Genomic DNA, 13,737 nt, shown 5'->3' with positions numbered 1-13,737 from the left:
AGGCACTTGGGGAAGGAATTAAGTTCTATTTCGCCCTTGCTGAGGTGAGGGAGAGCGGCCTTGCTGGTCCCACGTGCCTTCGGGCACAGGGCGGTGCGGACCCGGGAGGCGCCCGACACAAACGCGCCGTTTGGGTTTGTCGTCTGTCAGTTTTCAGTCCGTTGGGGTTTGTCCAGTTTTTTAAAGATTCGGCCTTCACAAAGGCAGCGATGAAAAGAAGCATGGTATTTTCGGTGTCTTTGTGAGCGGCCTGAAAGTGACACCAGGCCCTGCCCGGTTCGGGGAACCCTGAACTGGTGAATGTGAGGCGTCTGAAGCTGCTCGTGTCAGAGCTGCCGTTTCCCACCGCTGGGTTGTGTTGTCCTAACTTTGAGTAAACTCTGCGAGGTTGCTTGGTTATTTTTGGTGGTGACATAGTGCACACAATGGAAGAATCTCGTCACGGAGCTGGGCAGCTCTCGCCCCAGGAGGTAAAGCCCTCTAGTGGCACCGGTTCCATTGTGCTTGAGTGATAGCTGGGTTTCCTGTGGATGAAGAAAGCAGCGGATACATGGGGTTTTAGAACGACTTTTCTTTGGATTAAGATCAAAACTTCAGGGCTTTTAGAACAATCCCCCATTGAGCAGAAGCGTTCCATGTAACTACCTTTTTGATTCAAAGTTTCTGGTACGTTCACAAGTACTGTGAAGTGCTCGCAGAGACAACTCCCTCTGCAAAGTGTTCTGCTCTTCCCTGTGGTAGGAACTGTCTTTGTGGATTTATGGTCTTGACTTATGAGCAACACCTTAGAAAAACTACGTGTTCTTTAACTGTTTGTTCTGCTTATTTCCTAGAATGGTGAGAACTTCTGCATTCTGGATGAGCAGAGGTTTGCCAAGGAGCTACTCCCCAAGTACTTCAAACACAACAATATCTCCAGCTTTATACGACAGCTTAACATGTGTAAGCATCACCTCTTCTTACATATTCCTTCTGCCAAGTTCGCTGCTACTCGGCATCAATTAGAACAACATGGGAGAGGGAAATGGGGCCCAAGAGGTGCCCGACGTGACTGCTCACCGCCCGCTGACTGGTGCCCCAGCAGCGGTGCCCCCTGGCCAGTTCCCCCCACTTTCTGTGCTGTGTGGGACATCCCCTTGGCCAGCCCGGGGCAGCTGTCGTGGCCACGTCACCTCCCAGCTGCGTGTGCTGCTGCTTGCCAGCAGAGCATGGGAAACTGAGAAATCCTGCACTTAGGATAAGTGCTGCCATGCGACATCGAAAACATCAGCATGTTATCACCGTGTTGCTCACACTGGATCCAAAACACAGCATCCCTGCTACTAGGGGTAAAGTTCACTCCATCCCAGACGAAACCAGGACAAAGAGTAGCAGCAAGCTTAGGCATAGCTAGAGGAGCAAGGGCCCCATCCACACCCACGCCTCTCCTACATGAAAACAATTGCCTGGGCTGTGCTGCTGCCTGCGTTGCTGTGTTGGAACAAGAGCAGCCAGGCAGATGGACTGAGCTGGGTGAAGCTGCTCCTGCTGTTTCTGTGCTCGACTTGTGAGCGTCCTGTAGCATCCCCTGTGGAACACAGGTACAGCCTGTGCAGGCAGGGGCCAGGTGGCTGTTCAGAGACCCAGCACAGTGCATGGGGCTGTGATGCACAGCAGAAATAGTTGTTTTGCAGCAGATAGCTTCTGGGTTGAGTGGAGGTACAAACTGCACAGAAAATCCCACCCTATTTAGAATTTCTGTCTGAGGGGGAGGAACTCTTGTCCTTGCCCAGCAGGCTTGCCTGTTCTCCATGGCTGGTGCTGTTTGGGTTTTGTCAGAGGTGATAAAGACTGTGCTCAGCCTCCTGACAGGGTGGCTGCTGCTGGCTGTGGCCAGCGTTGGAACTCCATCCCCGGCGTGCCAAGGGCAATGCAAACAAACCATCAGCAGCTGCCCTGTAGCAAGGGCAAATCCTAAACTGCAGCTGTTCCTGTGAAGATGTGCAGTGCAGTGGCAGCCTCCTTGTCCTGCTGCACCTATCCTGGCTTCCAGTAAAGCTTTCCAATGGTAGCACAGGTAGGGCATAGTGAAACTGAAACATTAACTATGCTAAAAACTCAGGAGAGAGATGGTTTGGTCTGTCAGCTGTATTCTGCATCTGCCCTGTGGCACTTGAAGCAGGGATGGAAGCAGAGCTGGCAGTGTCCTGTCTCATGCAGGTTTGGAGGACGTACCCTGTGTTTGCACAGGCTGAGGACTAACGTTTCTTCCTGACGTTATTCTGTAGACCCTGGTGGTACCTGATGGCATTTGTTTTGATATGTAGTTGTCTGGGATTATAGGCATGAAAGTGCACTGTTCCACTGCTTCCACTGGGACAAGATTTTATGCAGGATGTCCTAATAAATCTAATTTCTAAATAACTTTTGTGATTATTTGGACATCACTGTCTTCCTGGCGGATGCTGGCTGCCCCCTGCCCTGCATGCTGTTTGTACAGCCTTCAAGGTCCTTTGGCAGTGTTGTTGACATGTTCTCTAGCTGTGAAGAATAGAGCAGTCAAACAATTGAGCACCAAAGAAAAGCTACTTGAGCTGTTTTTTGTAGTTTCTCCTCCCAGTAACTGTAGTGCCATAGGTATTTCAGTAGCCTTGGGGTTTTCTTCAGCGGTGTGTTGTAACAGTCAGCTCTGCACTGAGGGAGATGACCGTGTCACTGCTTCTCCACAGATGGTTTCAGGAAGGTGATTGCTCTGGAGAATGGTATGATTACAGCAGAGAAAAGCTCAGTCATTGAGTTCCAGCACCCTTTCTTCAAGCAAGGGGAGGCACATTTACTGGAAAACATCAAGCGCAAGGTACAGTCTAAGCACATATTTGCTTCACTTTAGATCATGTCTGGGGGTTTCAAACACTTTACAGGCAACAAATCCCTCAGGAACCAAGGCTGTGATAATGATGCAAGTCTTTGTAACTCCCTCCTGAATGCCAGACTAGTGCCCAGCTTGGCCTCCCCGTGCCAGCTCTGGGACACCCCCCCCCGCTGGTGTTCAGCAGTGCCCTGGGGCAGGGCCAGAGCTGTCAAAGCAGAGCCCTCTGCAGAGTTCACACACGGGGTTACAGCACTGCCAGCAGAGCAGGCCTAGAGAAAGCCACAAAGGGAAAGAAATAAAATACAGTCCCATTTTATGCTTGTTGAAAATTAGCAAGTGCATCAATCATCATTCATCTGGGTGAGTCTGAGAATTACATTGTTCCTCCAAAACTATGTTGTCTCTAAGCTACATGTTTATTAGCTCTTTCCAGTGTTGTTTTGTACGTTCAGGCCTTGTCTGACCTGTTCCTGCAGAGATATTTATCCTCTGTTGGCACATTATAGCCCATAATATCCTGTCTGCCAGGGAAAGGGGCATCATGATACATCATGTTGACATTTGAACTGCAGAATCCTTTCCCCAGAATGCTGTAATGTGGTGGCTGCATTGCCCAAGCTAATAAAGCAGAGGGGGGACTGGAGAGGCACAATCGTGTTTGGATCGATTCCTCGCTGCGCTCTCTGCTCGGAGTCCCAGAGGGTCAGATGCTGTTGTGTGGGTGGTTCTGAGCCAGGCTCTCTGCTAGGAATCCCAGAGGGTCAGGTGCTGTTGTGTGGGTGGTTCTGAGCCAGGCCCTCTGCTCGGAGTCCCAGAGGGTCGGGTGCTGTTGTGTGGGTGGTTCTGAGCCAGGCCCGTGCCCTTCCCAGTCAGCCACGGGCCTGTCCTGGCTCGCTGGCCTGGTGTGCTGGGGCAGCCTGCCTCCCAGGGGCATGGTGCTGGGTGGAGTGCTCTGCATGGAGAGACAAAAGCTCTATTTGGTGCCAAGGATGTTCACATGAAACTATTGAATAGGCTGGTGAAACATATTCTTTGTTGCACAGGAAATGTTAGTGATTTTTTGCAAAGTGCCCATTAGTTTTTCTTGCTCTTTTATTGTCTGGAAGGAAGTAGAATTTTGGTGCTTGCTGTGAAGTGGATTTCAAGCCTCTTAACAGGAATGCAAGTTTGAATGCAGGACTCCTTTATTGCTTGTAGTGTTAGCTCTGCTGGTGTGCTTCAGTCCTGACACCCTTATTATCCAGTCAGGGGCTCTGAAGAGAGCAGCTTCTGGCACTTGGGCAGAATGTTGTAGTTCAGCCCTTTTTGAGAGACAGGCTGACTGCACTTAAAATTTCCACCTCCTGTCTGCATTTTTTGGGTGCCATCCCCGTGGAGAGGTGGAATACTGAAGCAAAAGCAGACAGCTTTGTCCTGAATTTCATTTGGGATACAACTCACATACTTCAGCATAAACTATTGTCCTCAAGGAATAGCAGAGCATCTAAAAATGTGACCGTGCCACCTCCTGACAGGAAAACTCTCAGGCCATTCACTCCATCCTTCAGTAACTCTGAAGTTACTGAATTAATTATGTTCAGAAAGTTAATCCTGTTAAGAAAGTAGTTATTTCTGTGGAGTGATTACATAATAACTGTGTTCTGTTGCATGACGAAGTGATGGGATGTTAGTTTATAACACTGCAGGTCTGTTTCTGACCATCCCGTTCTCCTTTGAGGAGAAGGGGTCTGTCAGCCAACCTGTGTGGAAGTCACCTAGCACCTCAGCAGCTGCTCCCAGGTGCTTGCACCCCTCCCCTGGGATGGAGTGGGATAATAAAGAGAAATCATGGCATGCTTTACAGTGGAAGGGGTGTCTGGTGATTATCTGCTGCAGCTTCTTTTGGTTCAGTTGTGGTCAGTATTTGGCCAAATGATTTTTTTTAATTGTGTCTAGAAAACCTGGGCGTGCCGTTCAGATGCAGGGTGCACTAGGCCTGTTCTCTTCAGCATCCTGAACTGTGTGCCAGCCATCAGTGCCACCATCACAGAGAGGGCTGCTGAGGGAACTGGAAAGTTTTGAATATGGGAGTGTGGGGAGAAGAGTGAGCTTTTTACTTTCTGATGACTCTTCCACCATCCTTTGAAGAGGTGGCAGTCATGGATTCTGCTGTGGGAAGAGCAGTTTGGACTGTGACTTCCTGGAGTTGAGTCTCAAGAGTTTTGGAATGTCACTGAGCAGAGAGATAATAGAGGAAACACCAATATGGGCATTTGCAATTCAGGTGGTCTGGGACAAATTTCCAAATGGAGTAGGATACATCTAACTAGACAGTCTCCACCCCTCCCAGTACCTTAATGGAGATGTGTCACTCCTCTGATGGCAGATTTACCCACACCTAAAAGGAAAGTGATCCTCTTGTTCCTACTCCACTTTCAGTTCTGCATTTTGTTTTTGACTGCTGTCTCATTTTGACACTAGAGGGCAAGCTGTCACCAGACCTGTCAGAACCCTCTAGGGAGGGCCATTGTCAATTAGTGGTATTTTTTTTATCATGAACTGCAATGATTAATCTATGCTCTGTGTGTACAAAATGCTAATATCATGCTTTCATTGACCCCCTGTTTTTTTTTTTCATGCAGTGTAGACTGTCCTAAGGACTCTAATCTATAGCAGTTGTGGTGTTTCATGATACAATAACAATTATAGTGCTACTTAATGATTTAAGGGAGTTTGTACCTCTTCTTCCACACACTAACTACACTGCTCGTGTAGAAAGGATTATGCAAGGCACTGTTTGTAGTAAAGCTTGTGTAATCTGCTCCTATTTTAGGTGTCTGCAGTAAGAACTGAGGATCTCAAGGTCTGCACAGAGGATTTGCACAAGGTCCTCTCTGAAGTCCAGGAAATGAGAGAGCAGCAGAACAACATGGATGTCAGGCTGGCTAACATGAAGAGGTAGACTCCATCTGTTTCAGAGGCACTTACACACTGACTGTTGCTTATATCTCATGGAACTAGACTCTAAATGTGGGTTTCATTTGAGCTGGAAACAGGTGAAGCTTTTCCTTTTTTTTTCCCTAAGAATCCCCGTTCCACCCAACACAGCACTGTGAATCCTAGGTTTGTTTTTATAACTCAGACCAGAGATTAAGACTGGGAGTTTGTTGACTGTCTTGAGATTACATTTTGGTTGGCATCACCTGTAATATTTTAGGGTGCTCAAAGCATTTCCTTTCATAAAGACAAAACAGGGTTAGATGCAGTGAGGAGAGCTAGTCTTTGGTTTTCTTTCTAATTGGAAGTGGACTTTGCACATCCTCATCTCTGTTCCCTCAGATCCTTTTTGTACAGGCACTGCTGATTCCTTCAGATCATTGGTGTGCAAGCAGGTAATCACCAAAGTTCAGGAGATACTTTCACTCCACTTCCTCTGTTCCTTTGGAAAAACCCAAACCAACCAATCAACCAGCCCACCCTCAAACACAGACTTTGGAGCTGTTCTGAGGTGTTGCACTCAGCCTGTTTCCAAACACCAAGGCATTATTCAGAGGCTTTGAGGCTTTGAAGGAACACCTGAGATCAAGATTATTGGCGGAGCATTAGAGGACTAAAATCTCCTTATTAGTGAGTGTTTGGTCCTGCCTGACTTAACCTAACCCAGAGTTTATACTAGTGGATCAGCTAAACAGTTTGTTAGCTATCCACGGAAGGAACGTTGCCATTGGCCCTGCAAGGTACTGTGAAAGTTTGAAAGCTGTAAAACTAAAGCATATAAAGTAAACTCTGTTCATCCTCTGTCTTCTGATTTATTCTGCATTGCAGAGAAAATAAGGCCCTGTGGAACGAAGTGGCAGTTCTAAGGCAGAAGCACAGTCAACAACAGAAGCTGCTGTCTAAGGTACCATTGCAGCCTCTTCAGTGCTACCATCCTTACTCCTGCCTCTGTGAGACTTGCTGGCATTCTTTGCTTATGTAGAATGACAAATGACACAGAGCTGAACAGGCTATAATTAATACAGCATAAAGAAAATGTTCACAGTTCCTGAGTGTCCCAGAAGTAGCACAGCAAAGAACCACAAGTGAAATACTAAGGAAAAGTGTTAGTGAGAAGGATTTCAAAGTATTTGAAATCCCAGTGAATCTTGTTTGGAGAGAAACCAGTAAATCAAGCTGACCCAGGGTAAATGTGGGGCTGGAGGCAGTGCATGGTAACAGGTCCCTGACCTAAGAGGTTGCAGGCACACAGAACGGAGTCTCAGAAAGATCTTGGACCAAGACAGACTTAGACCACTCAAGAAGTCAACCTGGAACCCAGAAAATATAGGAGCTTCTGCACTGGAATGAATTTTCTCTGGTTTATCCCTCAGCTGTTTCTGGTCTGGAATCTTCTAGTGACTTTTGGTGTTGTATTACTTTAAAAAAAAAAAAATGACTGTCCAAGTGGAATAATTTTTCAATGCTATTTGTAACTGTCATTTTGGTTTTTAAGACATGAACACAAATGGTTTTTTAATTTACCTATTGATTTCAATGACGTATCTACATAATTTTTGTGCTAAAATCTGAAATAATAATTTAATGTTAGGATTGCTATGCTGACCACTTGTTTTTGGTTTTGTTTGTTTGTTTTTCCTTTTTAGATTCTTCAATTTATACTAAGTTTGATGCAAGGAAATTATATTGTTGGGGTCAAAAGAAAAAGGTAATTACTGGATAGGTCACCAGTCGGTGTCAGGTGTGAATTACAGGGATAAATCAGCTTCTAGAAGCAAGATACTTTTCTTAAAGTGTATAAAGGATATTTTTATCACTTGGGTAGTCAAACTTGAGAAAGCTGATGGAAGCTGAATAAAGCATGAAATAAAAGATTTACTCCATAACACTAAAAAAGATGGGTGGGAAGAGAATATACTCTACATTTTAAATTTCAAAGGGCACAGTTACAGAAATGGTAACTCTTTCAAAATGTGCAGATGGGACTGATGTGTCCAAAACAAGAGCACGTTTAGCATGCAGCCTGTCTGCAGGACACTTGCTAAAATACATTTCCAAATGCCACTTTTCTTGGAAGTAGAGGAGTTACTGTGTTCATTTGGCATTGCTGCAGCTCTTTACCATGGAATTGTAAACTAAGGCTGTGCTTTGTCTCAGGTCTCTCACGGATGCTGCAGGAGCTTCACCCTCCAAGTACAGCCGTCAGTACGTTCGCATTCCTGTGGAGAGTGGCCAGGCAGTAAGTGCTGCCCAGGGAGGAGGGTGGGACAGGGTGGGACAGAGCCATCCCATACTCTTCCTTGCAACTAGTAGTGCCCTACTCTGACAATCGAGCACGCTCCATTTTGAAATGGGGCAGCTTCAAAGCATTGCTCTGTCTGGAAAACCAGGCAGATCTGTGCAAGCAGTCACGGGCTACATCCGAAGGGGAGAGACGAGCTGCCAGAGCTCCAGCATCAGGCGAGGCAGAGCTCTGGGGCTTACTCCTCTTTGCTGTACCTGCAGGTGGCTTTTTCGGGCTGCGATGCCGAGGATGGGAGTGGAAATGGGTCGGGTCTGATCATTCGGGACGTCACTGACAGCCTGGAGAGCGCCACCGGCGGGCTGCTGCCCGTGGCACACGCCAGCGCCAGCGGCAGGTAGCGGCACAGGGGGCGGGTCGGCTCTGGGCACACCACCCGGGCTTCTCCTGGCTGGGTGGGACGGGCCTGCCTGCAGGCTCTTCTGCACAGCAGGTAGCATTGATTGTGGGCAGCAAAGCTTCTGGGAGCTCATGTCTCTTCACGGGTGCTCGAAGGCCTGTGGAGCTGATTTGCACTGGAATTTTCATTTCCTCAGGCTTTTCTGTCTATTCAGCAGACAGGCACACACTTCACTTTTTACTGAACAGGGACCTGAATGCAGGAATAAGTGAATCCAAAATGCATATACAGGCTGCTGATAAACCAGGGCGTAAAGTTTTCCCTCCAGGTTTAGTACTGCTCTCACTAATGTCACGCTGAGCATAACTGAAGGGAAGGCATCCTCTAGTGTGGCATCAGACTCTTGTGAAGGCCCATTTAGCTGTTAGAATCCAGCGTGAACTGTGGGCCAGTTTGAAACCTTTTCTTTCCAGAGACACAATGTTAGAAGTTGCCCTCCTGCCTAATTTCCATATACTATTTGGCTGCTTTTGGCCTAGCAAAATGGGGTATTTTGCTCTGATACACACTGTCTGTGTAAGCTGTAGTAAGAGATTCTTCATGTACCTTTTGGAAGGCAGCTTTCTTCTTTTTCTAAAGACCAGTTAGTGGTTTGAACCTTTGTCTGGCTTGACCTTATTAGGTATTAAAAGTTGGAGATGCTAAAAAAAATGAGTAGTAATACAGTTGATGAATCCTGCTGTGTGTTGTTTCTCTGTGGGTCATACTTTAGAGAGACACAGGCGTCCCTGGATCCTGGCTTACCTGTTTGCCAAGTGTCACAGCTAAATGAGGTGAACCGTACAGAGCCTATCCCACCAGTTCATAGAAGTGATGTCAGCAAATCCAGTGAAATAGGAAATGCTGCTGTGGAACTCCATACTGCACAGCCTAATGCTCCAGAAGACCCCGTATCAGTGATTGACTCCATCTTGAACGAGAACAGCTCTGGAACCCAAAGCGATCCTTTACTGGACAGGTATTGACTTGTCTCTGGAAACTGTTACATTCATCTGTCACATCTCTGATAAAGAGCGTGCCTGACTTCTGGTGCATCAGCCTGAGGATTGGTGAGGGCAGTCTGTCACGTCAGCCCTTGTCCTGTCACTACAAGCCCTTGAAAAAGTCCCTCTCCAGCTTTCCTGTAGGCCCCCTTTAAGTCCCGAAAGGCCGTTATAAGGTATCCCCAGAGCCTTCTCTTCTCCAGGGTACAACGCCAGCCCTCAGGCTGGCCTCACGGCAGGGGGTTCCAGCCCCCCATCATCTCTGCCCTGCTCTAGCCATGCTCCAGCAGGTCTGTGTCCTTCCAGTGCTGCGTGCTGGCAGCAGAGGGGAGAGCCTGGCTGGCACCGCAGCACGGGGCAGCGCCCGCTCCTCGTGGCAGCGTGTTCCAGCTCGCAGCACAGGGAGAGGTGCAGTGCTGGTGCCCTGCATGCACCTTCCTTTCTCCTTCACTGTCCTTGTACCCTGCCCACTGTCCTTGAAACGTGTACAGTTTGGCAACAATCTGATGTTTCAGAACAGGTAGTGTTTCTTCAGATCCAGATTATTTGTAGCCCTTTGCACATCATTTACTGTCCCCAGGTGAAAGCCATTGGACCTTAGTTTAAACAGATACTGGTATATAGGCTGGGATCTAAGACAATCCCAAAGACAGTAAAATGAAGGATGAAGCAGGTGTGGGAGGAAGAACTGCTTTCTGCTGTCAGCTGTTATTATACTTGCTGTTCAGAGAGCCTTCCTTGTACCTGTCCTCAAAGAGCTGGACCAGGAACAGTGACGCAGGAACGCGGTTTCATTCAGTTGGCAATAAGCTCTTCTGGTCTGGCTCTTGCCTTGCCCCCAGGATCATTCCTGAGTGTTTTCCCTGCCTTGTGGTGCAAAAGAAGGCCCTAACTGCCAACTGTTTCTGACAGTACTATATAATTTTGTCTTTTCAGAGAAGAAATTCAGGATTTTCTTAATTGCATTGATGCCAGCCTTGAAGAGCTTCAAGCGATGTTATCTGGGAAGCAGTATAACTTTGGTTCTGAGGCTTTCAGTGATGTGAGTGCCTTCTCACTTCTTCTGTTTTTTGAAAAATCAGCTAGGTTACATCATAAAAATGTACTGGTTTATTCCATGTTGTAATGGGCAAGAGAAGGGAAAATCCTAAAAAGCAAATAGTTCTGGATAGAACGATACACTCTGGGAGTCTGATGATGCACAATGTAACGTTGAGACCCTCTGCAGGTCATACGGTGTCTTTGTTACACAGAGCTGAAAGTGTGGGCAGTTAAAATTGGATTCTTCTCCTTCTCAAGCCTCTCACACATATCATCACATCCTGATCATGTATTTGATCATGCTTTACGACACAGAATGAAACTCCTGCAATCACTGGGAAGGATGGGGTCCTTTTCTTCTCCTGTGACGTGTTCACTGCCACAGGTTGAAGGTGTTCTGCTGTAGGCCTGTGGGGAACTCCCCTCTGCTGTGCTGCACTGCATGGAGTGGTGTGCTGCCTCCTGCTGTCCTTTCAGGTGGTCTCTGAAGTTTTGTTTTAAGAACCTTATTATGTGATACACAGTCTGTTTTTACTTTCAGACATTTAATCCTGAGCTGCCAGCCCTGGATATGAACTTGATGGAAACCTCCCCTGGTATGGAAAATGTAAGAGTTCCTTTTACAACGGGGAGGGTTCATACAATATTGAGAGCTAAATTTTGACTGATGCAGTTTGAGGATAGGGACAGGATTGACAGTACAGGATGAGACCACTATTTTATCTAGTCCTGCTGACTTAATGTTTTCAGTTATCACTGTTGGCATGTATGAATTCAAGAGGGTTCTCAAGATAATTTCAGGTCTTATGCTCCTACCTGCAGTAATACCCTCAGTGCCCTGAGTGTATTTGCCTTGAACAACCTCATCTCTGCTTTCGGAATACACTTGAGAACATAAGGAAGAGGGAACAAACTGATGTCTCTTGAATCAGCTCTCTGTATTGAGGATATTTTGTTTGTCTGCTTTCCTATCTACTACTTCTGTACCTTCTGTTTAGAATGAGGAGGGTAGAAGATCTTGTCTTTTTTTGGTCTAAGTGTGTGGTAACAGTTTCTTGGCTTTTTTATCCTAGACTCAGGGATTCCCTTGATGACTTTTAGCCAAGTAATAGCTTGGGGTTGTCTGACATTGTCTCTTCAGTCTGTCTGAAGACTGAAGGAAGAGTATGAATTGAAAAATGTAATGCAGTGTGCTGTATTTATTCTGAACATGGCTGTAATGAATTTCCTCAGAGGATGTACAGAAGTTCAGTGCAAATTTACTTCTCTTGGTCCAGTTCCTAAAACTGACTCATGGTAAAAAAAAAAAAGACCCTGTAAGTGTCATTTTTTTTGTAATTCTGAAATATTAAACTAGGACTTCCCAGTTGTAAGAGCTTAGAGCACAGCTACGGTAAAATGCAGCTGTCTTCAAGCAGGGCTTGCAAAATGTGATTGTATTGAGGCAATAATGTTTAACAGTGTGTTTCCAAGAAGACAGACTATAATAAAGCTTCTGCTTTGGAAAGTAAAATGAGTATTTGCTAGTCAGGAGCTTTTTTGGCTTTAGTAAGTTACGTTTGTCTGTATTTCACCATGCCTCCTTCTGAGAGCTTCTGTTTGCTGGTCCTCAGGTGCAACAGTGGACTCATTGGTCAACTGTTTCATTTCTCATCCCTCCCTTCACCTTTAATTTTGCTAACCAGCCAGTGGAGATGAGTTTTGTGGTGGTTGTTAGGCATTCTGTCTTAATCTTTCTCCATTTTGCTTCAGATTTCAAACTTGACAGAGAACACTGAAGATCTTGGAGCGACTGAGAAAGAAACACCAGGAAGCAAAGGTGGGCAGGAAGGAACACTGAGACCTCTGGCAGTTCCAAACTCTTCCAAAACTGTGTGTTGAAATGGGATTTTTGTAGCCTGTCATATGGTTTATCTCCTTTGGTTGGGGCTTAAGTCTTTTGTGAAGACTGGAATGTTTCACTGCTCTTGATGAATCTGTGCTGCAATCTTGAGAGGCCCCGTCCTGTGCCCCCCCGTGCTGGTGTTAACCATTTCCTTTGCCTTACGCATGACAGAGTGCCACAATAGGGAGCAGAACAGCAAATGTCCTTGTGGAAGTGTCTCCTATATGGGCTACGACCTCCCCAAATGCAGTGCTACTCGTTTTACCACTTCAGTGCTGCCACTGCATGCTGTCTGTGTTAGGGGCTTGGAGTGTGCTTCAGCTGTCGGCCCTGCCGGACGCAGGAGCCTTCGCTCCCCCCCTGCAGCTGGGGGTGTAGTCTGTCAGAGCTCAGCTGTGTGGTTTTCTGTAGTGAACCAAGTTTTGAAGCAGCCTCTCCAGTTTTCCTTGTCTTGAATAAGAGCCTTCACTTACGTGACACAGGAGCCTGGAGTTTAAACTGTTTGTTTTCCCTCAGATATGCAGCTGATACAGTACAGGGCCAATCCCCTGCTTTCGTTACTTGAAGAGCTGCCGTCAAGTGAAGCTGCAGGGAAGACAGAGGATCCGAAAGATCTTCTACTGCCTGTCCTGGAGGAGAAACCTGCTCTCCCTCCTCTGCCAGGGAGTGGAACTGACTTGCCACTGGCAGCTCCAGCCAGCCAGGCTGAGCCGCTGGATGCTCTGGGAATGGGTGAGGCACCTCTCCTCTCAGAAGATGGGAATGGAGAGTATAAACTGTTTCCACTCTTGCTCCTCAGTCCTGTTGCTAACTTCATAGAAGAGGCCTCTGAGATAGAAACTTCTTGAACTCACATCACATCTGGAACTGGCTTAGTGGTGCATCAGCAAAGAAATGGATCCACGAGAAGTTGGACATCTCTCCTCACCTGCTTCCTGGGTGTCGTTCTGTACAGACAAAAGGAAGTTCTCTTTCTACAAGCAGAGAGAACTTCTGAAAAAAAACTGAAAACAAGCTCAAAACAACTGATGGGATTGAAGGCAGTGAGTGGAGAAGAAAAACCTCCCTGTAAACATACCACAGTATATTACGTAACCTTTTACCCAATGTCCTTATTGCAAGAGGAAATCTGTTTGTTATCCTGTTTGTAAAGTTTGGCTGGTGTCTTGGTTTTGTTTTTTGTTTGTGAGGTTTTGTTTTTTTTTAATTAGATGGTTGGTAATTTGGTGTGTAATATTTTTAAACATGAGTTTTCCTCCTTCTGAGACCCTGTTTCAATAGGTGGCTTCTCTACTGTTT

At 46.6% G+C, this 13,737-nt stretch overlaps 1 protein-coding gene across 1 annotated transcript; it reads left to right on the top strand.

The window, feature by feature from the left end:
* Window positions 1-833: 833 nt before the first annotated feature.
* LOC103777317 (heat shock factor protein 3-like) lies at window positions 834-13,286 on the top strand (the record flags this gene model as incomplete). The annotated part of the gene is made up of 12 exons (XM_008944869.1): window positions 834-942; window positions 2,709-2,836; window positions 5,664-5,788; window positions 6,656-6,731; window positions 7,474-7,535; window positions 7,985-8,066; window positions 8,333-8,466; window positions 9,242-9,487; window positions 10,449-10,554; window positions 11,095-11,160; window positions 12,306-12,372; window positions 12,955-13,286. Coding segments are annotated over 12 exons (1,533 nt in total), but the record flags the coding sequence as incomplete, so codon positions are not given.
* Between the last annotated feature and the right edge of the window lie 451 nt (window positions 13,287-13,737).

This window comes from Merops nubicus, unplaced genomic scaffold (genome assembly GCF_000691845.1).
Source record: "Merops nubicus isolate BGI_N331 unplaced genomic scaffold, ASM69184v1 scaffold23137, whole genome shotgun sequence".
Classification (NCBI taxonomy): Eukaryota; Metazoa; Chordata; class Aves; order Coraciiformes; family Meropidae; genus Merops; species Merops nubicus.
This window is presented reverse-complemented; position numbering and strand designations above follow the sequence as displayed.